Source organism: Cryptotermes secundus, unplaced genomic scaffold (assembly GCF_002891405.2).
Source record: "Cryptotermes secundus unplaced genomic scaffold, Csec_1.0 scaffold947, whole genome shotgun sequence".
NCBI classification, from domain to species: Eukaryota; Metazoa; Arthropoda; class Insecta; order Blattodea; family Kalotermitidae; genus Cryptotermes; species Cryptotermes secundus.
The window spans coordinates 133183-160064 of NW_019734978.1; the positions used below are offsets into that span (position 1 = coordinate 133183).

A 26882-nucleotide genomic window follows, 5' to 3' on the forward strand; every position below is an offset into this window, starting at 1 on the left:
TATTTCCAACACCAGTCTGCTTGTACCGGGTCTCACGGTCTCTTTGCTTGCTGATTTCTTATTTTTCCTTCTACCTTCAAGATGGAGGCGATACATTCCTCTGAAACATCGGTTAACACATCTACAAAGTGGCACATCCCAGAAGACTGCTTTCTTCATAGTCACCATCGTGAAAACCTCAAATCTTACATATGTTTTACATGGTCACTGCATTCTTCAACACCTACAAAATTCCCGATAAAATCCATAAAAACAAAGACAAGAAAAAGCATTCAGTGAACTACTGGTTTCATCCTGCAGAAGACTGCAGACACTATGGTTCTACCAAATTATGATACACAGGGAGACCTCTCTAACAACATGCAAAGGCACCAAGACATCTTCTGGTAACACATATGGAAGTGCAATCAGTTCTTCCTGTTGCTGACTGCTTTGAGAGGCACAATGTTGTACTAGAAAGGAAAGCCCACAAAATAAACGACAAGTATATCAGATATAATTGCAGACTCTTAAAACTTTTTCAGGTTTCAACTAAGTAAAATGTCAAAATATGGCTTCTATGCTGAAAGACCTTAATTCACTACTGCCATTACTACTATGATGAAAACAGCAGCAGCCTTTAAATTCTTCAGAAAATTCTAAAAATGACCTCTTTTTAGAATAGCGGATGATGGACAATGTCTAGAAACACAGTAATTCCAAGTGTAATACACCATCATCAGAAACCATTAGGACTGACTTTACTTCAATGTTCTAGTAGTTCTTGAGAACTTTACATTTCAAGTAATTTTTGCTATAGCAGGCTTGCAGTGCAGGCTTTAAATGGTTATTCTAGGCACAGCATGGGTTTTTTAAATATCAATGCAAGTAGTAACAGTTGTTTTATATGGTATATTTTAAATACAGAAAAATAACTGTTAAAATCTGTGTGCATGCACATAATGAGCTTCAGCGAGTATCAAATGCCAGTGCTGGGAAAGCAAGTACAATTAAATCTTCTCCAGTCACCTGTTTCTTGAAATGACTGCATTCATCTGGTGTCATGGTGTCAGACTTAGCAATGACTGGGATGATATTGACTTTATCGTGCAGCCTCTGCATGAACTCTACATCAAGAGGTGTGAGGCCATGACCTGATGGGGCAATGAAGTATAGACAACAGTGTACTCTGTTGTCAGCTAATGTGCGACGGTTCACACGTGATTCTGCATTCAGGTACTCCTCATACTTTGACTCTATGTAGTCTATTACAGGCTGCCAACTGAAACACAATAAAAATGAACTCTAAGCACAGTGCTCCACATAGATTAGAGTAACTTTCTGAGGTCCTGTCATATTCACAAAGCTTCATGCTGTTGTTATACTCACACACACAGATATACGGCCCCAGTAATTTCACATACAACAAAAGAGAGACGTCCATGTTGACGAAGAAGTAAATGTCACCTTAATTTTACATAACTTTTCAACATACACAACTATAATTTATTGCGGAGGGTATGGTCTATATACGTTCATGTACAAATCTGGAATACTCCAACATCCCTGAATTGGATACAGGAATTTTTAAAATTTAGTTTATATCATAACATGCTGTTACATCACTTACATTACTAAGGATCATTTAGAAGACATAAATGATCACATAAAACATCTTGAGCAACTTTAACAACATAATGACTGACTGATGTTGAAATATGATGAATTATCAACAAATTATTTTAATTACAAAAATAACATTTCATGTTATAATTTAACAGTACCTTCATAAGTTTATACATCTACTTGGAGGAAACCCACCCCACTGCAACTTTATCCACCACAAATCTTACATGACATGACCTGGGACTAAACCCAGGCTGCCACAGTGGGAAGCCACCAACTATCAACCAGAGCTATGGCATAGTCACCTTGCTTCATAGAGTTGCCTGGTTAAACATATGTAATGACTAGGACCCAGATCTTCATGAGCTAAAAACACTTAAAATATGCACCAAAAAGCGGGAAAATATGACCAAAAATAAAACAATACGCACTTAAGAAACAGGTCACTTTATTCAGACTCACCTATTTACATGTATCATTTACTGCAGAAAGTAGCATCACAATAGGCAAGTAGAAGTCTCAGTGTTTTCTGGAGACAAACTTCGTCTATTTTCCGTCAAAATGAGTTTATAGGCTGAGAATGATCTGTCTACACCAACTGACGTGACTGGGCAGTATTTATACACTGGCGCCGAAGGTTCGGAACATTCATCTGGCAAAGATACCCTAATTCCACTCAAGTACTGACTAAGTGAATCTTTTTTTAGTCCTGGGTTCGAATTCAACACAATTTCTATCTTGCATTTAATCTTGTCTCCAATTTCGCCTGGAGAGGAATTCACTGAACAAGTTACTTTCTGAACGAGTTCAAGTGAGTTGTGAAGGAGTGCACCACAAGATTCTAAGCTCTCAATGGCTTTTGAAACTGTAGAAAAATGTCCATGGATAAAATTCACATCTTGATAAACAGTATCACTTCCAAACACTGCTTTTGCTTCATGGACACATGCATACTCATCTTCAAGTTCTGTACCCACTTTTTTATTTGATTGACATTCTCCTGATAAAATGAAACTGCGGATAACCACGTACCCCACCTAGTTAGGACAGGTTCAGGTGGCTGAGGAACCTGAGGTAAGCAATCTCTGTAGAACTGGACATGAGCTGGTGCTTTCAGAAACAGTTTTTTTTTTTCCACTTGCAATTTAATCATTAACAGCTGGAAACTGTGCATGTATTTTTTCTGCAATGCGGTGTAATCCGTGCGCTAAACAGGTTACGTGTATAAGATTTGGATAAAATACTTGTAAGGCCTTTGCTGCTTTCAACATATAGAAAGCTCCATCTGTGTGCAATACAAGCACATTACAACAAATACTCTCAATTTTAGATGGCCATAGTAGTCACAGAGAATCATTTAGAAATCTTGCTATTGTGCTGTGGTTGGTTTTCTCTAGTACTTTGCAAGCAAGAAGGTGAGGGTTGCCGGGTTCGTCTGGATGTAGCTTAACAACTACGAAATGTGCTATGCATCGGCCACATAAATCGGTTGTCTCATCCTTAATTATCCTTAATTTCAAACATATATGCAGAAATATGCTCTTATGTTTTGAATATGCAATAACGACCAAAAACCCTCAAAATATGCATTTGCATATGCGCATATGCATTATCAAAAAATCCGGGCCCTAGTAATGACTGTATTTAACCTTTTACATATACATACACACATTAAGTAGAGAATTCTTGAGACAATGCCAACCAAGCTACGTGGCAAGACTGGGGTTAAGAGGTATTGTTGGATGCATGACCACTTTCTCAACAAGCTCTTTAAGAAAACAGCAAAAGTAAATATCTGAAAGCAGAGAGCTTAAGGTGTACTAAATTTGTAAATAAGACATGGATTAGGCCATGCGTGGTCTGTTCCATCCTCTTGAAAAGTATGATGGTCCCTCCATCTTAACTGTGGGCATCCTATGTTTTGTCTTCAGAATCCATCTGTCTTATATTTGTTATACATGATATTTCCAATGTATTCTGTAGTTTAGAATTTTATCATTTAGATTACGATACTCAGCCCTTCCCTAATTTAGTATTTATTTAGTCCTTCCTTGTGTGCCTGCTACATCCTCAAGAATTTCGTTTCTGTAATTTCAATTCCCATTTTTTTGAAATAGCCCATTATTTGAGACCTGTATGTAGCTGCAGGTACCATCACAGCTTTACAAAACAGTATCTCTCTCTCTCTTTTCTTGTCTTATTATTCAGTGTTCTTCTTACTGTGCTGCAGATTTCATTAGATCTAGTCATTTTTATTTCTAAACCTCTGTTGTTTGTCCTTTTAACTGAGTGCCCTTAATTACTTACGGAGCTGAGCCCTTCTTGAGAAGCCAAATCTGCAGCTACTCAAGAATTTCCCAGCATTTTATGGAACCCAAAGGTTCATTACCATGTTCACAGGACCCCTCCACTGGTCCATATCCTGAGCCAGATCAATCCAATCCATACCATCCCATCCTCTCTCTCTAAGATCCATTTTAACATTGTCCACCCACCTATGCCTTGGTCTTCCCAGTGGTCTCTTTCCTTCTGGTTTTCTCAGACCAATATGCATTCTTTGTTCCCCCCCATTCATGCTACATGCTCTGCCCACCTCATCCTCATTGACTTCATCATTCTAATTATACTTGGAGAAGAGTACAAGTTATGAAGCTCTTCATTATGCAGTTTTCTCCAACCTCCTGTAACTTCATCCCTCTTCGGTCCAAATATTCTCCTCAATACCCTCAGTCTACGTTCCTCCCGTAATGTCGGTGACCAAGTTTCACACCCTAATAAAATATTCTCTTATCACCTGCAGCCAATCCTGATCAATTCATGATCAATTTATTGGACTCTTTCATATGTTGTGTAGAAACAACTTGCATTAGCATGTATGATATGAGGGCTACTTAGAAAGTAAACGCCGCTTATTTTAGGCAACTAATGTAGGTGCAGGGGTGAGCTTGTGCATGCAAGGTAGTGTCACGTGGCTTGGGACCGGATTTTAATGCAAATGCATATTTCTTTCTTGCAACCAGAAAGTATGATCATTAGGATATACCTATGAATTACTTCATTTCTTAAATTTTGGACATGGGTTTTGCCTGTTTTACGAATAAGCAGCATATTTTCGAAGAGTTCTCTTTATACTGCATATTTCATTTTTAAAATGTTTATCATATATATTTTTTAATTTTATGTTCAAATTTTCAATCATGGTCGTGTGTACAGAATTTCTGTTTACTGTATTAGAATATGTTGCATATTTGCCTCAACATTTCGTCATGATTCACGTTTTTGATGCAATACCCAGGACGGGACTTCCCCGATCCCTCTACTCGTAACTTGCCTCATCTGCGTACCATCAAAGAAGAGATTAGTCGGAAGCGTTCCCATGTAGCTGCTATCAACGTAATACTATTCAACCGATAAGGGATTTCACTTATTTCTCCATGAGATTCGTTACGCTTCTTCATTTGAAGCTGGGGGCCATTCACATTAGTGGTGACCAGTTTGTAGTTAAGTTTGTTTAGGTTTTTGTAGTCATGCCGAAAGTGAAAGTAAGTCAGAAAACTAAATTACAGCTGTATCAGCGGGAGTTCGAAGGAGAGATGATAAGTACGGATAACGAAATTCTTTATTGCCCAGCATGTGGAAAAACAGTTGGCTGTGCAAAATGCTTTCAAGTGCTTCAGCATTTGAACACTAATATACACAAAGAGAATATTAAAATAAAATTCATGAAAAGTGCTCCTGTTCAAAAATTGCTTAGTGAATTTTCTAATAATAGTGTCTTCAAAACCACTGTTTCCAAATTGAATTCGGTTCCTGGAAGAGTTGGTGTAGTAGTAAAGGAAAAAGTACACAGCATTCTTTAAAAAATCCAGGATATGAACAAATTTGTGAAATTGAAGAAATCTTAGCCGGTAAACGTACTGAACTGCCAAGTAAAAAATCACTAACAGTGGAGCAAATAGCAGCTTTTGTACATGCGCCCCTAAGTTCCTGTGAGGTGGAAAGAAGTTTTTCCCGCTATGACATCTTACGAGACAATAGGAGGCAACTAACTACGGAAAACCTAGAAGATTTAGTATCTGTGAATGGCAACAGAAGAGAAGTTGAAAGTTCAGAGAGCTAAATGTGAGTACCATTGGTTTTTTAAATTTGTAACGAAATATGTTGGCTTTGTTGCATGATTTGTATTTAAGTGTAGCTTTTTATTGCAAGTGAATCATTGAGTGATTATATAAAATGAACTTAAATACTGATTTGTTGTTGGTCTTAAAATAACGTAAAATCAATTTTAATATTTGGCATAAATTTTTATGTGCATATTTCAGAAGCTTTTCATGCATAAATGCATACATATTTAAGGGATTATTAGGGCATAAAAATCCGGTCCCTACCCATGACTCATTTCCTTGTAAACCATCATGTAACTGGTCACTTAGTATTTGTTGTTGTCTCTACAGAATGAGTTATGATGTGTCCTGCAATTGATAATCCTGCCAGCTGCAAAATTTATGTTGTCATCCACCTTCTTCGTGCCAAAAACACGAGTGCTGCAGAAATCAATTGTGAATTATGCACAGTTTACGGCCAAAATTTAATGAGTGAAGGAACTGTAAGACAAGGGTGTAGAATGTTCAAAGATGAGTGACCAAATGTTCATGATGAAGAGTGAAGTGGTTGGCTTTCTGGAGTGAGCAATGATCTTGTTCAAAATGTTGACCCAAAAATTTCTGAAAGATGAAACTTTACAATTTCAGAACTTTCATGTGAACTTTCACAAATTTTGTGCACTCCTCTGTGAGATTATCACAGTTAAGCTAGGCTATCGTAAGTTTTGAGCAAGATGGGTTCCAAATATACTCATGGGTGCTCACAAAAAGTAGAGAATGGCTTGGGTTTTGACGTTTTAGAGCGACATCATAAAGATGGTGATGCATTTGTCAATCACATGATATGAGTAACAGGTGACGAAACCTGGGTTTCATTTGTGAACGCTGAAAACAGAGAGCAGCCAAAGCAGTGGATGCACACACATTCACCAAACGAGCCAAAAAGTTTAAACAAACACTGTCTGCCTGCCAGAAAGCTGATGGCAATTGTTTTCTGGGACATGAAAGATGAGCTGTGGGTGAAATTCTCGCAGCAAAGGATTACAATAAGTTCAGAAATGCATTGTAAAACACTAAGAAAACTGTGTAGGGCCATTCAGAACAAAAGATGTGGAATACTGACATACAGTGTACTCGTAGTGCTTCTCCATGACAACGCATGTCTGCATACAGTTGCTCACACTCAAACACTGTCACAGCATTCAACTGGAAGTTGTCCAATCACCCTCCCTACACCCTGATCTCCATCTAGGTGACTTCCACCTGTTTAGCTACCTGAAGAACTGGTTGAGATCACAGCGCTCCAACAATAATGAGTTGATGGAAGGTGTTAAAACATCGCTGAGCTCACAGGCAGTAGACGTTTTTGACACAATACAAAAACTTATTCACCGATATGACAAGTGCCTCAATTCTAGCAGTGACTACACTGAGAAGTAGCTTAAGTATGTAAGTATTTTTTCTACATAATTTTTCCCCCAATTGTTTGTTTTGCTAACAGCTCACCAGAGGTTACCTTCTGAATAGCCCTCATATAAGTTGTGCACCTATAAAGTAAAACAGGGTTCACACCTACTAATGTAATGTATACTGTTGTTGTCCATGTGCAATCTGAAGCAACAGTTTTCCATTCTTAGCAAGGCTAGGTTCATTAACACGAAGTCTCAACAGAAAGCACTAATCCACTTGACATACTGCTGGTTTAACATCTGCATGTCTTACAAGGACTACTAACCAGTTGCTATTGTCAACAGCATCACCAAAGCCAGGCGTGTCAACTACAGTGAGTGTTAGGTTTACCCCATTCTCTTTGAGCAGAACCTTTGTAGTCTCCACTTGTACGGTTTTCTTAATTCGATGTGATGGCCCAGGGAATTCAGCTGAGTAAATGTCAGCCAGGAACATGGAGTTCATAAGTGTGGACTTCCCAAGACCAGATTCCCCTGCAGAACAAAGTGTACACTTTAATTTATAATCAAAGAATGCCTTTGTATTTATTGGTTAAAGCCACGTCTATGGGAAAAAGGTAGCTAGAGCTGTGTACATCATGCCATATGCAAATGCTTTAGCCTTTTCCTTACCAGTACACTTGAGTTATCTGAGGACGCAGAATAAGCACAATGATCAGCTGATTTTTTGTTGTGTGATAATAAGGTAAAGTTGACCGTGTGCTTAACTGATTAAGCACTATGCCATGAAGGTGTATGTGGGAGTGGATGTTTACATGTAGATCCATATATCTGTTGTGATTATATTGTTTAGCATATCAGAAACTTTCACAATTAGAGAGTAATATGATGAACAGTGTTACCAGTCTCGGAAAGCCTATTTTCTCTAAACCTTTGTAGACAATAAAACTGTCCGAGGGCTAACAGAGTGCAGCACACGTTACTGGCAGTACTAGCACTGCTGGGAGGTGGATATGCCAGTAACAGTCTCTCTATCATCAGCTGGTGTCCATTTCATAATTTCCATACTGCTTATCCAGAAAAGCTTATTGAAACCTGCACTTTGTATTCTTTTCTCGATAATGGATACTACAGGTATGACTGAATTTACATGAAGCGGAGCCCCTTGGTTTTAATGAACTAAATGGCATTTCACACACAGAATGAATGAAGCTCCTCATAAATTCTGTAGTGACATTCACATAACCAGAGTAAGAGTACTGTTTGAACCTATGCAAAACTATGACCACTATCTGGTTGAGGAACAGCATGTTAAGTGATGACTCAGCCATATAAAATATTTGATTATGATCATTTTGTGCTTTTTTCACGTGTCATTCAATTTTTATAAAGCAGCTTATCAATCTTTGACAGTATATGGCATTAGGCCTAGCAGTAAAGGAGCTGTCACTTCCACTGTTGTCCCACAAGCTCCAGTTCACACTGCCAAGTACTGATTCATGGCAAATTAACACATGGAAACTGACAAATATGAGGTAATTACAGTCACTGTATGTTATCAGTATTTGTAAATCTATGAAACACTTTGGTTCAAAGATAGAAAAGGTATTAATAGGGTACCCAAGCAACTTTCAATGAGTTTCTTCTTCTGGCTACACAAGATTAAGCCTTCCAATCAGGAGTTACACAAATGCAAACCCACCACGTAAACTAGCCTCACACATTAAGTAGGCCTGTTTCTTAAAATAAGATTGAAAGGATAAAGATAAATGAACCTGCATTCACTTTACATGTTTGTATTTAAGTTAGTCAGTCGATATCCAGACAATTCTGGAGGGCTCCCTCTTCAAGTTTCTAAGGTTTTTAACTTAATATTGTGCATGCACTTCAGAGTGCTAATACATGAGTGTGCTTTCTTGAGTCCAATATGATGCATATGCCATTCAAATTAATACTGTGAGAAGCACAAGTGTGACGTTTACTTTACTATCCTGAATGTAGGGCAAGGTGTTTTTTAAACTCCTTCTTCAAGACGAAGTCGCCTTATTTTGGGATCCTTAAGAATATACATGAAGATGGTGAAAAAGTTCTAGTTGCTAATTGTAATGATATTTGTGAAAATACCTACAGCTGTACTTAAATTCTGAATTAATTATTTCCTAATACTACAGTTTTTAAATCCTTCTGCTTACAGCCCTGAAAACTAAATGACATATTCAATTTTGTAATATCTTTGTCTGATTTTCTCAATGGAAAAATAAGGGGTCACATTATATTCATGCTTAAGCGATATCTGTAGTTGAGTCAAATGTCTCCCTTGTTGGCAGGAAAACATTATATGAGAGCTAGTGCTTGCCATACCACCATTTACACAAGCATAATATATAATTACTGTTGATATGTTGACACTTCAAATACAAAACATAATAGGTACAACACAACACAATAAAAATAAGGCTGAAATAACTGTATTTATCGTAATTCTTTACAGAATAAAGCTCTGATTTTATTGTAACTAGGTGGAGCAGTCTCCAACCGCCAATTTTATGCTTAAGACTATCCTCCTGTGAATATTTTTCCAGTTCACAAGGCTTATCCTTGCTCACCTCTGCATATACAAAGAATTCCTTGATTCTGACATTCAGCTTGGCATTCTACGTAACGCTTTTCAACTGCCATTCCTGTTTAATTAAATAGCTGAATGGCTTACCATGTAACTGAGATCAATACACATAGCTAAACACAGAACAATGATTAACATTTTCTTGTCACTTTTTACTGCATATAATTCAATATTCCTACACCTTCCAGAATGGGCAAAGTTAATAAATTAAATGTAAGAAAAGTTGATGAATCAACAGTGTGCAACTTCTGTATGTGATGATTACAAAAATGTGATAATTTAACGAATTTCCAGGTAATTTATAGTGTAAAATATGACTGCATTGTGGTAATGGCAGACACACCATTGCAACCTTATGCAAGAACACCCCTAACCATGTCCAGCCTACAGTATTAATTTTTAATATGTCTCTTTGTAGAAACCAAACAAAGTCAATATCCAATCTCTCAAAACAGTTCACTGTAAAACAAAGTATATCTATACATATTATAACGTTCAGACTTGGAGCCTGATTAATTATACAAATAAAAATCATATGACAATAAGTAAAGCAGCAACAATGGGTTGGCCAGAACTGAAAGTAAACTTCTAATCAGTCACAATGAAGTTCCTGAGACAACTGTCTCACACAGACGAAACAAACATTACTGACATACACAGACCTTTTATCAGACAAAATTCGTTTTACATTTACAAACACAGAAAAATAAGAAATGTGTAAGACTTTCTCAGTTTGTCATACTGTCATGCTGAAGACTACTAGCACTATTTCAAATATTTCTTCTTCTTCTTCTTACCATTACCATCATCTGGTCCTAGAATCCACCTGGCTGAACCTTTACAACTCTCCTGTACAGACTTTTATTTTGTGACATGTCTACACTGCCTAAAGGAATTCAAATTTATAAGCTTATTCTATGTGCATGGCACAAGAGCTTTGACTGTCACTTTGCATGCACACCCCTAACAGAATGCTCCTTCTTGTCTTCTATGTATCTCTTACATACATTAGTTTATATGGTTTAATCAATTAGTTTACTGACTGGCAAAATATGATACTACTGCTGTTAGGACAAACTCCTCTGTCAGATGAGGCAATGCTAAATCTGCTGATTCATTTGCTGCTCATCTCAAAGCTGTGGGCTGCATCACTCTGAAGTAACATCTTGTGAAATTGTGCATTAATGTCTGCTTCAAACTACATAAAACTGTGAGATGTTAAAACATGCTTTTTGGAGAGAAAATAATGAGAAGAAATCATGAATTAAATTGCTTTTCAAGTTCTTAAGTGGAGTGATATCAGTTAACCATGCAGAACATTTGCACACGCCAGAGGCAAAACAGGCAAAATTATAGAGCAAATCAAGGAACTTTTCAGAAAACGGATGTCTCACTGTATGCAACTTGGCTAATAGCTAGGACTCTCATTTGGATCATGCCACAGCATCTTGGCAAATCTACATGTAATAGATTGCTGTAAAATGTATGCTTTCTGTTGACTCATGGGCAAAAGCTCAATTATGTGTATGTGTCAAGACTTTCTGGAAAACCTTTGGGTGACACACAGTTTAAGAACAAAAACAGCCTGCACTTGCTGACTTAAAAACAGTTCTTCTGCTTCCAACAGTGGTACAATCAGTGGATATGCTGGCATCATGTGGAAATAGATGCCAGAAAGTATTTTATCAAACCACAAATGCACCTAGGATGGCCTATGATTAACCTACATTTCATCTATCTTTATTATCTTGACCTGAAACATGGTACTTCTGTAAATGTTGCACATAATGAATCTTTATTTTACTCGAGACATTACAAACTTTACTGCAGTCAGAACTATCCCAGACCTTCCAACAAAGTTCCAGGACAAATGACCAGCTGGTTCAAAAGCATAGCAAGGAGGCATATATTCAGCTCTATTAAGAACACTTTCTTAAAACTAGGTTAGAATAAATGTGAAGAAGATAGAAAATGATCACTGTTAAACATATGAGCATGTATGTGGTTAGAGGTGGCTATGCAGATGAGAAACCAGTTATGTTATGTTCTACATAAACTTGCATAGTGAATCAAGCTATATCCCTCCAAAAAGATTACAGTGTATCAGCATCACTGCAATTCTTAAATTAAGTCTCTATTTCTACCTTCTTTCTATAAACATATGCATATTTCTGCTTATGAATGTGCACGCATGCATGCGCACACACTGATGTAACACCAAATGAGAATTCAGTGGGAAGTCTCAATATTTGTTATATAAGCATCTGCACTATTAACATATCCTCCTTTCCAGTCCTACATCTTATGAAATAACATGTCAGGGACACTGCTTTACACCATATCCTATGAATAATACACATAAACAGCTCATTGTACACAGCACCTTTTATACCCATTCACTTCACATATCCACACCAAAATACACGTATTATCACTATTAAAAGAATACAAATGACACACTGAAACAAAGGGCTGCTCCCTCCCTTCAACCAACATGTTAACATCTGACAGATAATTCTGTCAATTCATTGCTGTGGTACCACATACTGCAGAATTTCATAGCTTTCATCTCACCTTACATTACTTTGCACACATGTGAGAGCATGTCTGCAAACACACAAAAACACACATTTATAGAATAAAGCTGTCCTTCAGCAGTCTATATTCAGCAGATGAAGAAATGTCCAGTTTTGATTGGACCTGATGGTTCATCTCTGTTCATAAAAGCTGACAGCTGACCTCATCCTGGGGCAGCCCAATCCAGTCACAATCTCCATCTCTTAAGGATGTACTTTAATGTAATACTCCCATGTACACTTAGTCTCCTAAAGTGGCCTCCGTAGTCTAGGGGTAACGTTCCCACCTCATGACTCAAGGTACACGGGTTCAAACCCGGCGGAGGTCATGGAATTTTTAAGGGCGGAAAAATTCAGGGAACAAGTCCTCTGGGAGGGACTTTAAGCCGTGGGTCCCGTGTCGTAGATTTGCGGCACGTAAAAGATCCTCATGTCTCCAGGAGACCTCTGAGCAAAATTAGGCAAGTTTCCTGCCCAAGTAGTTTCCAATGCCTCTGGTAGATGGGGGAAGCATTGGGTACCGAGGGCCGACCTTGTTGGCTGAACGGGGCTGATAGCACGCACCAGTACTGGTAGGGTATGGTGACTGGTAGAATATCAAAGGGGGACGTACAATAGACTATTAGTCGCGGTGCATGGGGAAACCCACCCCCTCCAATAATAATAATAATAATAATAATAGTCTCCTAAGGAGATGTCACCTTGTGGCTTTTCAACTAAAGTTACACATGTATCTGTCTGACCCCATATATGCTATATGTTCCACCCACCTCAATCTTCTCAGTTTAAAGGTATTCTCATGCGCCACCTCCCCCATATTACACATTAATGACATTACTCTTATCACCTTAGGTAATGAGTGAAGCCCCTCAACTAATTTCTTCCATCTCTCAATTTTCTCACTCCATGTGTTCTGCAATTATACTGCATAACCAATCAAAATGGAGAATTCTTTCTGTAGGAATTTCTTGCAGCATTAAACTTAATCCACAGGAGCTCATGGAGTAAACCATCTCTAGCGCCAACTCAAAACATGGCATTGTCCTGAAAAGCATGCTTCACATGATGAAGACATTGTGGAGGCAGGCAATTAAGAAGTTGCCTTAGTAACCCACCCTCGCCCTGCAATCTCTACCAATGCAACCTTTAGTGAACATCTCTCCTTATACATAGTCTCTAATTAAGTCAGTGGAACTTCATAAGATCAGAGTGTAGGTCAAACGAACACTAAGGGCCAGAATTAATAAAGACACCATCTTCTTTATTTAAAAGCTAACTTTCAGCTTTCTAAAAAGTCCAGTTACTGGAGCTCCTGATTATGACATAATCGCTCTCCATAAGTACGAGTAATTGTTCTTTCTTTCATTGCAGTATATATATTGCAGTTGCCTCAATGTCATTTCACTTCATTGAACGTTCTTCCCCCCAAAAAACACTCCTCTATTTTGTTCAGGAGGTCCCAGGTCTGATCATAATCCCCATAACAGCAGTTACTTTTGACTAATTTTTTTTTCAGTTTTCCTCAGTACCTCCAGTAAACATGTTAAAATAGCTATCGCTTCTTTCCATATCCTTTTGAATTCATAGTCCTACATTCACCACTGTATAACCCAGGCAGTTATCAAAGTGTTTGGCTGGATTTGAGGTTCTCACAATGATGCTTATGCTTATGGTTATTCTGTTTAATACACCAACAGAAAGAAATCATGTTACAGTTAAAGACCGAAAAGTGTTTTAAAATACATCTTTACAATTCAGTTTCATGACATTCACATAGTTGCACCATGTCTTTGAAAACATGATGCTATCATGCTATTTGATGGTGCTGTATCAACTAGGGAAGTCACTACTTAATGGCATATGGTGGTAACCATGTATGCTAAATTGAGAACTGGGAAGAAGCAGTTACAGATTATTTTGGGAACTAATCCAGTTGGGCAGGATAAAGGAAAAGCAAAATGGGTAACAAAACAGATGGTTCCTGTCTCTAAAGCCGACAGTGATATAAAAAAAGTCTGGGAGTCCACTCTCTGGATAAATGATAAAGAATGACATTATCTAATGAAGCCGCTGAGCACGTACCCCTTTTCCTTCTACTTCAAGACAAAGCCATCCTCCATGATGCCACATACTCTTAATGCAGAAAATGGATAATTCCCCCCAAAATTTCTGTCAACATTAATGCATAACCAATCTACATCCATTAATATGGAATACTAGAAAATGACTAGAGGATGTGACAGTGTTTCACTTAGAGATTAGAAATTAAACGCAATTCTGCACATCCTAGCACCTGGTACCGAGACATTTGTAAGATCATCTGCTGCTGATAGAAGCTCCACTTTAACGTCAGTCAATCAATCAGTGACAGTGAGAGAGCGCACATGTGTAGGTGGGTAGGTTGGTAGTTAAACTTCCTGTACTTAATAAGCACAGACGTGTGGGGGGGGGGCTGGAAGAATAGCTCCACCATTCTTGGCTCTGTCACTAAACTGAGTTCAGTGATTAGCTTCAAGACCTGGCTACTTTACCCTAGGGGGAAAGAGACCCACGTACCCATCAGATAGGTGACTGGGTGGGCCCCAGAGCAAGTCTGGATGCTGCAGAAAGAGAACATTCTCATGCCCTTGCCAGAATCGAAGCTCAGCAGTGCAACCCATAGCCATACCGCCTAAGTCAGGGGTCTCCAAACTACGGGCCGCAATGTGATTTTATGTGGCCTGCGAAAGAATTGTGCAGAAATGCGCCAACTGAACTAATTTTCCAGTGGGTACTGGTAAAAAATATTTGTTCATAGATTTCAAATTCATTAATTAAGATTGTGTTTAAAATATATTGATATTCCATATTATGTTAATATTAATATTATTCACAATTTTACTAATTCTGGACCGTATACTGCGCGGTATTTCTTCGTACTTGTTCGGCCTCGATCGGCAGTGTCACTTCGTGGCAATGTAGGTAGCGCGAGCAATTCGTTACTAGCCGTCTTGTGCACAAGACTTCTTGCAGTGGTGCAGTGTAATTGTAACAGATCATCATCACCGCCGGTGTCGTACTTATTACCATTTTTGTATTAAAGGAAACTTATGCCCAGTTTTGCTCTAACTGTTCCGAGAATTGGTAGCGAGGAATGATGATAGGGCTACCGGAGCTTTCGTCCATTCTACGATGGCCGGCTTGTAAATTTGTCTCCATTTTTGGGGCGACATATCTGTGTGAAAAAACTTTTTCCAAGACGAAATACATCAAGTCGAAATAGAGGGCAAATTTATCCGATGAACATTTAAGGTCGCTACTTGTGATTAGCGTTTCAAAATTTGAACCCCAATTTAATCAGATTTTAAGAATGCTAAAAGAGTTCCATCATTTACATTAATTGTTTTATTATAATTTGTGATGAAAATATGAGCATTTGCTGCTACTGCCTGTTGTCATTAATATACGATAATTTATTCTCACGTACTTTGTATTTAGTTTATGAAATTCTGTGCTTTCAATAAAACTCATATACCCAGAGTTATTAATTTCTCATTTTATCAGGCCCGTTGAAAGTGCTGAATTACCTAATGTGGCCCGCGTTTTGAAAAGTTTGGAGACCCCTGGCCTAAGGTATCCCAGCTTCACTCTCTCTCCCACAGTCTGTCTTTGTCCAATATGGTCTGTATCATATAAACTAAGAAGGAGAGCAGATAAGCATACACACTATAGCTGTTCAGGGTTTGTGCATCACACCTGTATCTCAGAAACTAACAACAGTAGGCAAAATGCTGTTCACTTTTGGAAGAGAAACTTGGATGGAGCGATGATTTTGCTGTTATATGCATGAGGTTAAGTTCAAGTTAACGTCTATCCACCATAAGAAAGACAATGAGAATGTGAGGACAAAAAGTATTGTAATCACTAAGCAAACATCTCTCAACATGGCAATTCACTACAGGCTATTTTATTCCAGTTTTAAGGTAAACTGTATCATCTCAAAAGGTGTAACTGTACTGCTTAATGCACTCTTCTGGTGCACTCATTTTCCTCCATGAAAATGAAAGGTGAGAGATGAATGAAGACGCAGCATTGGAGGAATGATACAGAGGGCATAAAGACAAAGCTACCATTTTTATTAAAAAACCAATGGAAGAAACTTCTGCACCAATAAAATGTCTGAAACTGGTATCACAAAACACTGCAACCTTCATATATATTCATAGTTAAGTAGGGTAAGAAATGCTGTTTATTTTAATGGAAGGAGCAGCAGGCAGCGCCAGATGTGAGACCACTTGGAGCAAGGAGGATATGCTGAGGGGGAAGGGAAGCAGCTGCCAGGTCCTGACCCCACACCAAGAATTACCCACTCTTTCTTCCTAAGCTACTGTGTATCAGTTTTGGGCCCTGCTGCACAACTTTGCTCCTAATTCTGAAAACAATTAGAATCCAGCAAATTGAGAAAATCTGGTTTGCAGTTATCTTTTTCACGCATTCAACGTCATGTAAAACATGGGGGAAATTCTTTTACAATTCCTTTCTTCTCACTAATACAATAGCACGAGTTTTACTACAGAATTCATGCAAATTAATGTTTTTGTACCTCTGCCTCCTCCAAGAAACCATCTTTGCTAATGAATCAACATATGTGTATGCCTCAAAACAATGTCTTTCTGGATTACACGAGATGGATGGAAGCAGTTACAACAAAACATCAACGATTTTTAAAAACATTTTTCTGTAGAGGTATGGAGGCAGTTGTGATAAAGCAACAATTCCCATGATGTCTGATAGTTCCCATAGCACACTGCATGATCACACCCATGATATTGTAACGTGTTTGGTCTGTGGATGCCGTTTGGATTGTTAACTGGTTTTATTAACAACTTACAAGTCGTAACTACAATCAGTTATAATTCTGTTGCGGATTTACACAATTTACAAACCCTACACACTAATCACTTCACGCTATTTCAGTAGTCTTCACTTATTTACAGTATAACCCAATGCTTCTCAGTTATTACCACTATCACTGATTATCACACATAAAATCTTATAATTACGCGTTCAGTTCTTCTTCCTCCAGCGGCTGCTTCGACTGACTGACTCACTTCTGTTCTGCCAATTACTGGCTCCTTACAGCAGAGCAGAAGCTTACTGCTGGCAATCAGCCCAACAACGGCTTGACATGTCACAATATTTTAACATACTCAAACAGTGGATGAGTTAAAAATTAACCAGAAAGCACAGTGGTTTGTAAGTTTTATAAGGCCATAACTTTTGAAGTCATGGACAACCCTACAAAGTGGTGGACTGGTGGGGGATATCTTTTTAATGAAGACAAACGTTACAAACAAATCTGACAAAAGGCTAGCTCCATCGTCTACTGTCCACATCACAGAAATTATCATGAAATTAGAATAGTTCAGACAGGTAAATACAATAGTAAATCTGAGTATATTTACAAAAATAACATTGTTCCAAAACTTACCAACTACCATAAGAGTGAAGTCAAAGCCCTTTTTAACTGCTTTCCTATACACCTGGTTGGGGAGATTGGCAAACCCAACATAACCATCCAGCTCCTTGGTCCGCCTCTCCGGAACCTTGTCTTTTTCTGCCTTATTAAACCGCTCCTTATTATCCGGCACATCACTGCCACCTATATGATTCTCAGTTATCCGTTCAACACGCTTCGCCAGGGCCTCTTTAATAGCACTAGTAGTTGAGATGACAGGCGGTGTACCCGATGCTGGCGGTTGTGGTTGCTGGGAGGGAAGTGCTGTGCTGCCACCAGTGGTTGCTGACGAGGTTGGTGGGAGTTCATTCTTGAAAAACTGCTCACGTTTACTTTGCAGCTGAAAAACAGAAACAAAAGTCAATCAGCTGGATATCATTACTTCTCGACAGGGCCTCTATAAAGTGCTACTATAACACATTTTTAAGAAGCCTTTCTTTATGTGTAAATACAGTAACCTTGTGATACAAAATATTTTGAACATTTACTGGGCAATATGTCATTTGATAAACTACCACACCCACTTATATTATAAAACCCACTGGTTTTCATTTCTTACAACTAACAGAAAGTTTTGAAAGTGTATAGTCACCAGGCGATGTACACAAAGCAGCCAAATATATACGGACTGCAAATATAAAGTTGTTGTTGTTGTATAAACACGCAGATAAAATAATAAAGTAATTAGGTTGGATTAGAGCTGATTTGGCTGATACATGTACATCACCTGATGATGATCATTTATGATTGAAACACAGTAAGAAGAATTTAAAAAAAGTTTTACTTAATGCAAGTTTGTGACACGGATTACAACCTACAGCAAAACATAAACAAGATGTAATTTTATAAAATGTAAAAGGTATAACAGGCTGCGGAAGACTACTGGGCTGTGATACGCTGAGTCTCACACATTTTCTAGACAATCGGCTCACAGATGGCGATGAGGTTGTCAGCCTTATTCACCATCTGCCCTTTAATCCCCAGGAAGATTCCTGGTACTCATTTCTTAGAGTGCCCGGACAAGAACGGGGCCAGCCAACTGAAGAGCTGCAACTGCGAGACCCAGCATTCCAGTATCTATAAAGCTTGTAGTTCTGACAAACAGGTGCATTAAATTCATCACTCTAGGGATGTCGTACTCCGTGGAAGCAGGGTCCAATATCTTGACCATTGTGAACATTGATCTGATTGGGAAACAGCGTCTAACAAACGCAGCACCTATGAAGACGTCGTCACCCTCATAAGCACAGTGCAGAACAGCATGACTGTCCTCAAGATAACAGAGGCAGATGTTAACAATTCCACATCGTTGTGAAAGATCTAAGCGTCCGCAAAAAAAGGGGGGGGGGCTTGCTTTTGCACGCACTTCACGTCTATCAACACACATGATCTCTCTTCTCCTCTGAGGAGGCACCAAAATGGAGAAAACCGCTAACAACCGCGTGACAACATGGCTAAGAGCCCATACAAGACGTCAAGACACGAGAGGCCGGTTGCAATACATTCTGAATCCTGGGCGTGCATCACAAACTACTGGATATTTGAGTACTTCTGAACTGGGGTCTGAGGGTGACGGCACGCCATGTTTATTGAGCGCAGGTGGCGGAAAATACTCAAAATCCTTCCGACGTGTTACGACATTCCTTACGGAGTCAACGGAGGAAAGGCAGGCGAGACTTGGTGTGCAATGCGCTCGCTAAGATTCTAAAACTGTCACATTCCCTAAAAGCTTCTTGGCACTCGGTACGATTCGATCCGCACAATGAAGGCGGTGAAAATGAGCCCAACACCTGGATGGCAAGATGTTATTCGACAGGTTGCCCGAGTGTTACGCAAGTACACAGTTACGTACGTCTTAACTCCTTCCAGCCCAGGTTCCTGCAGGTACGTCGAAACCACCTCCGAGAATAGCAACCGGCAAGATCCCCAGATCTCCCGGAGAAGATACACTTCTTGCGAGCAGCACAAGCCTGATACCACTCCTCCGAGAGAAGCCACAATAGAAACGCAAACATTTACCGTCAGTCCTTACAGAATACAACACGAGCCGGTTGTGGGGACAGCCGCAATGCATCCTGACTATATAACCGAATAAATTCTCAAGCTACACACACAATATAAGATTAAACTTCTCGTCGGTCGAGCTTACTGCCGTTTTAAGTTACTACGCTGCTGATATGACGTAAGCAAGGCACAGTACTNGATCTTTATGCCTGACGCGCTAGCTACGCTCTCAGCTGTAAAGGTCACATGTCAAGTAGGTAAAGGCAAGGTTATTACTAGGATCATTCAATCATGCATCAGGCCATTAACAAGTATGGATGAGTGAAGGTATAGATCCACTACTCTTGACATCGGCAACAAATGTGGTTGAGTGGTCAGCTGCAAGTCCCTGCCGCTTTACCACTGGGTAAAGCTCCCAGCGCCCAGGGTATAGGAGGCTGGAGCAACCCCGAACCCCGTCTCTGGGTTTTATGGAGAAAAGAAAATTCTCTTGCCCTATCGGGGAATTGAACTCCGGCTCCTCACTCGTCCGGCCCCTAGCCTACCCGCTATAATTTCAAGAATAAAAAGCTAAATGCGTACTGTGGATCCGCGAGGCTAAATCTGTGGTTACAGCGCTACACGTTTTGCTGTAGTTCTCTTTCAAGACTTGAAGATAACGAAATTTATGAAGCACATTCTATTTATCGGGAAATGCTGATTGACATACGCTGCGAAACTGAGGGACCAACAATCCGCATAAACTGAACGTGTTGTCCAGGCGTAAAGCGTTCAGTCTTCTTTCATTACCGAACGTACTGTGACTGGCGTAGTCGGCAAATGCTGGGTCAGTATTTCAAAACATGCCACGATAACTTCCTTCCACGTAATCCCAGCACACGTAGGTACAAACGGCCATCACAGTGAAAAAATCCAAATTAAAAACTGATGTTCTGCTTGCAGGTTTTCTGTTACATGGTATTGGTAACCTGAATGGTATGCATTATTCTCTTCTGTTTAAACTGGTGAAATCTACTTGTCTATTTCATTTTGTAACTTGTAATTCAGTATCCCTTTCCTGGATGTTAACGTCACTATGAGCCGGGGTTGGGTAGTCGGTACGACTGGTTACAGGCTGAACGATGAGGGGTCCCGAAACAGGCCGCGGAAGCCCATAGAGTTGTGAGAGGTCGAGGCTCCCACATTTTCTCGACAATCGGCTCACAGATGGCAGTGAGGATGTCAGCCATACGCGCCGGCTGCACCTTTACTTCAAGGAAGATTCCTGGTACTCATTTCTGTTAGAGGCTGAGTCCACCCCAGGGCCCTAGTGGGGCTGGAAGGATTGGGTCAATTGAAAAAAACCACCTCATCCGGATTCGATCCTGCGAACTTCCGGCTTGTAGCATTGTGCCACAACCAATTACGGCCAACTACGGTACAGCGTGCTGAGGGGTGCCGGTAGGGTGAAGAATTTTCACTTCTCGAAGTCGTACAGACCGGCTCTGGGGCCCACCCAACCTCCTATCAAATGGGTACCGTGGGTAAAGAGGCCGGGGCGTGAAGCCTATCACTCATTTCCAGCTAGTGCCGAGATCAAGAAAATGTGGATCTATACATTCACTCACCGCAGTGCTTAAATCGTTAAGCACAGGGACTTTACCTCACCTTTTTAACGCGACTACAACACAGGATATGGCTTCGAGTAACTCAGGGCACAATGGATGTCAATATCTACCCACTCTTTCCCACCAGAAACAAAGCTAGATAGATCTGAAGCGGCCTCCGTAGTCTAGAGGTAACGTTGCCACCTCATGACTGGTAGTACGCGGGTTCAAATACCCGGCGGAGGTCGTCGAATTTTTAAGGGCGGAAAAATTCAGGGAACAAGTCCTCCGGGAGGGACTTTAAGCCGTGGGTCCCGTGTCGTAGCTTTACGGGACGTAAAAGAACCTCATACCTCCAAAGGAGGTCACTGAGCAAAACTGCGGACGTTTGCCGCCCAACAGCAGTCACTAACTAATACCTCTGGTAGATGGGGAAAGCATTATAGATACCTCTCAGCTAGTAGGGCCAGTCTCGCTGGCTGGGCGGGACTGATGGTAAGCACCAGTACCGGTAGGATATAGAGGCTGGGAGAAATCATAGAGGGAAGCACAATGGACCACTACAGGTCTAAGTGCATGGGGAAACCCACCCTCTCCAATAACTAACTAACTAGAGAGATCTGAACAAAATCCTCCCGGCAAGTATGACACACAATATGTGTAAACACGCTAGCACACAAAACGCCAGTACTTTGCGGTCAAATTTACTAACACAACCATTCGCTTGAGCATCGCACAAGTGCCAATGCATGCATTCCAATGGAATGCACTGTTGCACCTCTCACGGAAGCGCTTCTTATATAGTTAACCGAATGTAAACTTACATTGTCATGGAGATCACAAGACATGCCCATGGGAACATGCGCACAACAAGATGCTCACTACACTGTATGCCCGTGATATCACACGACAGATTACAGAAGTTATGCTCAACATAATGGACAAAGGCCGTTCACAATGTCACGCCAGAAGTCGGTATTTAATTACAAGTTTCAAGGAGCTAAGTACACCAGATAACTAAATAAACAACCAAATTTAAAAGGAAAAATTAACGAGTACTCAACTGTGTCTATTTCAATTGTCAGAGGCAAAAGACACTATCCAAATGCGATCTGATATGCGTGTTACCAATTAAAAAATCATACGAATCTAAATGTATATCTACATCATAAATGGATACCGTGCCGGTCACGGTAGCCGAGCGGTCTAAGGCGTGCACTGTCTTCGCTCGCTCGGAAGCAGGGATCGTGGATTCGAATCCCACTCAGGGCATGGATGTTTAGTTAGTGTGTGTGCGTTTTTCTGTGTTTGTGTACGCGACGAGCTGATCACCCGCCCAAGGAGTCCTACCGTATGTCTAAGATCTAGGAAAACCGAAGTGAACGGAGTTCATGGAGGTAGGCTTAGGCCCACTGGGGCTGTAGTGCCAAGAAAAAAAGTGGATACCGTACCATGATACAAACGGCCGTTACCTAATTAAGACTTTAGCCCGGACACAGTTACGGGAAATGTAAGCCAGCTCAAGGAAGAAATGGTCTCCACCCAGCATATAAACCGAGCACGTCCCGAATTCTAGTGAGACCCATTACCTCCGCTATTTTATTTACTTATCTGCAATTATCCAACTGACGTCGTCAGTCTCTCTCTCTCGAACGACAGGACGATATTAAACAACAAAAACAAACAAGTTCCGTGGCCTCTAGCCCGCAAGCGAACTATACCGTCCGAGCGACTGCCATTTGTCGGCGAAGTTAATGCCAACTTTTGCGGATAGAGGATGTCACGTGGTCAGCGCAACGGATCCCCGCGACAGTAAAACTCGGTTTTCTATAGACCGGAGCCGCTATTTCCTTGAAGTAGCTCCTCAATTATCCTCACGAGGTTGGGTGGACCTCTGGACCCACTACTCCTAAGAAAAATTCGGTAGCGTCGGGAATCGAACCCGGGACCTCTGGATCGGTAGCCAGGAACTCTGGCCACTAGACATAATGCGGACGAGGTAACTGTCCGATCTGTGATCATTATTCTAGCATTTTCTTGAAGATGCTGAGAGAAATCATAAAACATCTCGATCGCAGCAGCCGCGTTACTTTCGCGCGCTCTAATATTGTCTGCGAGTTGCAGTACGCAGTGGTGTCCCCCCCCCCTGGTAATGAATGAGTCATACTGCTGTGTGCGGCCCAAACTCACCTACACAACATATTGATTAGTGGGGGGAAGAGGCGCAGAAGGGGAGAGGGTCGGTCAGTACAGGAGGGAGTCCGCGTTGGGGCAGCTGCGAGGAATCTTTGACAAGAAAACAGCTCTGCCGCGATTAAACAAGGCTCCCACAGCCGGAAGATTCAAGCTTCTCTGCTCCGAAACGCAGTCTTATACTTCCGGTTATTCGGTAACATTGCTTTAAATACTAAAATTATTTCCCTTGGATCTCTGTGGTCTAGTGGTCAGAGTTCCTAGCTACAGATCCAGATGTCCCGGGTTCGATTCCTGGCGCCACCAGATTTTCTGAGGAGTGGGTCTGGAACGGGGTCCACTCAGCCTCGTGAGGATAACTGAGGAGCCATTTCAAGGAAATAGCGGCTCCGGTCTAGAAAACCGAGATTTACGGCTGTGGGGATCTGTTGCGCTGACCACGCGACACCCTCTATCCGCTAAAGTTGGCACTAACTTCGCCGACAAGAGGCGGTCGCTAGGTCGGTATAGTTCACTTGCGGACTACAGGCCACGGATTTTGTTTTTTGCTTCAAATATATGACATGGCTGAAACCTAAACAAGCTATGGTACTGTCAGCTTTACGAAACGGGTAGCGAGGGTTCCCCTCGCGGGGATACAGCGGTCGTAACATCAAGCTGGCCACCATTCACTTCCGCTTAATGCCGAAATGAGGAATTAGCAGAGGCACATACCAACCATCATTCCCCCACATAAATCTTCACACGGATAAGCCTTTGGTTGGCTAACGCTTAATTCCATGAAGCTGAGCCCATGGCACACCAACAGCCGTTAAGCTAGTCAAGAATATCCGGCCTTTTATGCAAACCGATGTCTCCTTACTTCGGCGTAGTGGTCATATGAGCCTGAGAGCTATGCAGGCGGTAGCGTAGCTACTGATAGGGTGTCCCATGCCGGACACGTCAAAGGCGATTATCCAGAAAAAAAGGGATGCCCTGTTCATCCAGGCTGGGAGGTTGGGTGTGGGGTTGACATCCCGTAAAAAGGCTTAACTGTTGAGAAGCTTTTAACGACTGCAGCCGCACAAAGTACCTAAATGACCTAGCGAACAATGGCGAACAATCATACAAAAAGCCAAGGTTCCATCACGAACTGTAGCGCCCGAAGAAGAAAGAATCCTGACCTCCGAAGTCGTCTCTAGTTGCTGCTTCTTTGCTGAAACCCGTCAGTATTTAATTAGCGAAGCATCTGACTTCCCGTTACGGACTGCAACAGATAAATTAGACTGAAAGCGGACGGGAAGACAGCCCCCCCCCCCGCCAAACTACTGGGTGTAGGGCAATCTATACTATAATTACGAAGAAGTAAAATAACGTTGACTTTGACAATCTGTGTCACCCATCTTCTCGTCGGAAAGGATGTTAACTAGGGACTATAGCTGCAAGGGTTCAGTTGAAAAAAATCTCTGGTCGTGGGTCTCAATACGAAATGACTGGGGGCAAACCGCCAGTCGTAAAGTAACTTTGACGCTGATCTGAACTTGTGTCAAGGAGTTCAGACAGTAATCTATGGTCATGAGTTTCGTCGGAATCGAAATCAAGAATCACTGTACTGGCGAGGACCAGCAGCAATTTACTGGACTAGAACTTATGTCAAATATGGTGCAACAAACGTAGCGCCTATATAGAAAGACAGACCTTTCCTTCGTCGAAAAGGAGGCGCCATTTCGAAACACGTGCACGTATAGGAGAGAAAAAATCTTGGTTATGATCTCCAAGAGACTGAAGCCATCAGGAATTTAACCGACCGAGAATTAACCCTAAGCAAATGTAAGTCATAATGGACGAGGAGAGGCTAGGCACAGGAAATAAAAGAGGCTTATATTTGGCGCCTGTCAGGCCTACGACCGTTCAGCTGACTAACTGCAGTTTTGGAGTAGTTGCAGAAGTTAAGGCATAACTTGCTGCACACGTCTTCATTGATAGGAAACCTTTGTATACCTTGTATAGATGTTACGAGTCTACTGCAGCGAAAAAGGGTGCTCGGAGTCCACAGTGATCTGGACGCTGTGACAGAGCGGATATACTCCCTCGTCGAAAAGGATATATCATTTCGGAACACGTACATATCTAGGAGAGAATAAAATTATTGGCCATGGATCCCTAGGAGACTGAAGCCAGGATGATTTGTGCTGACGACGACCAGGAGTAATTTAACCGACCGAACTTGTGTCAGCCAAAAAACATGGCGTCTATCTAAATCTCTTTGCTGATGACACCTGTATACAAGCGACAGACTGCAAAGAGGGTTACGTTCCCGTAAAGCTGCAGCGAGGTCTCACTGCTATTGAGACGTGGTGTGAGCGCTGGAAAAATCAATTAAGAATCAGGCTATCTACTTTTCATAGACTATGGCCCGCTGAGGCTCATCTTACACTTAATGGGCGGAATATCCCCTTCGTCGATCGTGTAAAATACCTCCGTGTAATCTTAGATAGGAGGATTACATGAAGACTGAACTTAGAAATGATAGATCCAAGGCCACCAGAACATTAGAATAGACTCCCTATTCAAAAGTGAACGTTTAACCACCAACATCAAACCAACCCTCCACAAGGCACTGATTAGATCAGTAATGACTTATGTTTGCCCCTCCTGGGAATTAGCGGCAGACACCTACTTCGTAAAATTGCTGAGCTTAGAAAACAAGGTTCTCCACATCACTGGAAATTTTCCAAGGTGCGCACACCGGCCCGCCATTTGCACACGGCTTTCAACCTTCTGTATATATAAGATTATACAACAAAACTGTGTGGACAACAAGCAGAAGTCACACAAAATCATACGAATGAACAAGTTCGCGGCATAGGACAGGGAGAAGCCAGACACAGAAAATATAAAAGGCTTAAACTTGGCGTCGGTCAAGCTTATGACCGTTCAAATGACTAAGCTGCCGTTGTTGCATAAGATAAGACAGACATTATGTGCTTTGCAAAGCCTGACTGACAGAGGACTTTTATATAGCGCACAGTGAAACATTTTCAACAACATGCTCTAAGCGTGATACGTACATTTGACAAAGGCGAAGCCTATTCATATGAGGCAAACCCATCCTCTTGTCAGAGAGGATGTTACATAAGGACTACAACTGCAAGGATTCAGTTGCAAAAAAAAAAAAAAAAAAAAACTNTAGAAAATATAAAAGGGTTAAGAAGAAAGCAGTCTTCTGGAATTTGGCACCGTGTATATGTGGTGTTAACTGACGTTTCGGAGGAACGTATCGCCTCCATCTTCAGGGTATAAGAAA

General features: G+C 40.9%; 1 protein-coding gene across 3 annotated transcripts in view; it reads right to left on the minus strand.

Moving 5' to 3' along the window:
- The window catches only part of LOC111869154 (septin-7), a 113224-nt gene that overhangs the window by 39956 nt on the left and 46386 nt on the right, over positions 1-26882 (minus strand). For all 3 annotated transcript variants that reach the window (XM_023860415.2, XM_023860411.2, XM_033753302.1), the window contains exons 3-5: positions 17787-18153; positions 7444-7651; positions 1009-1261 (exon numbers count right to left, since the gene is read on the minus strand). In XM_023860415.2, coding sequence (XP_023716183.1) covers positions 1009-1261; positions 7444-7651; positions 17787-18153 — 828 coding nt within the window. The remainder of the gene's footprint in view (positions 1-1008; positions 1262-7443; positions 7652-17786; positions 18154-26882) is intronic.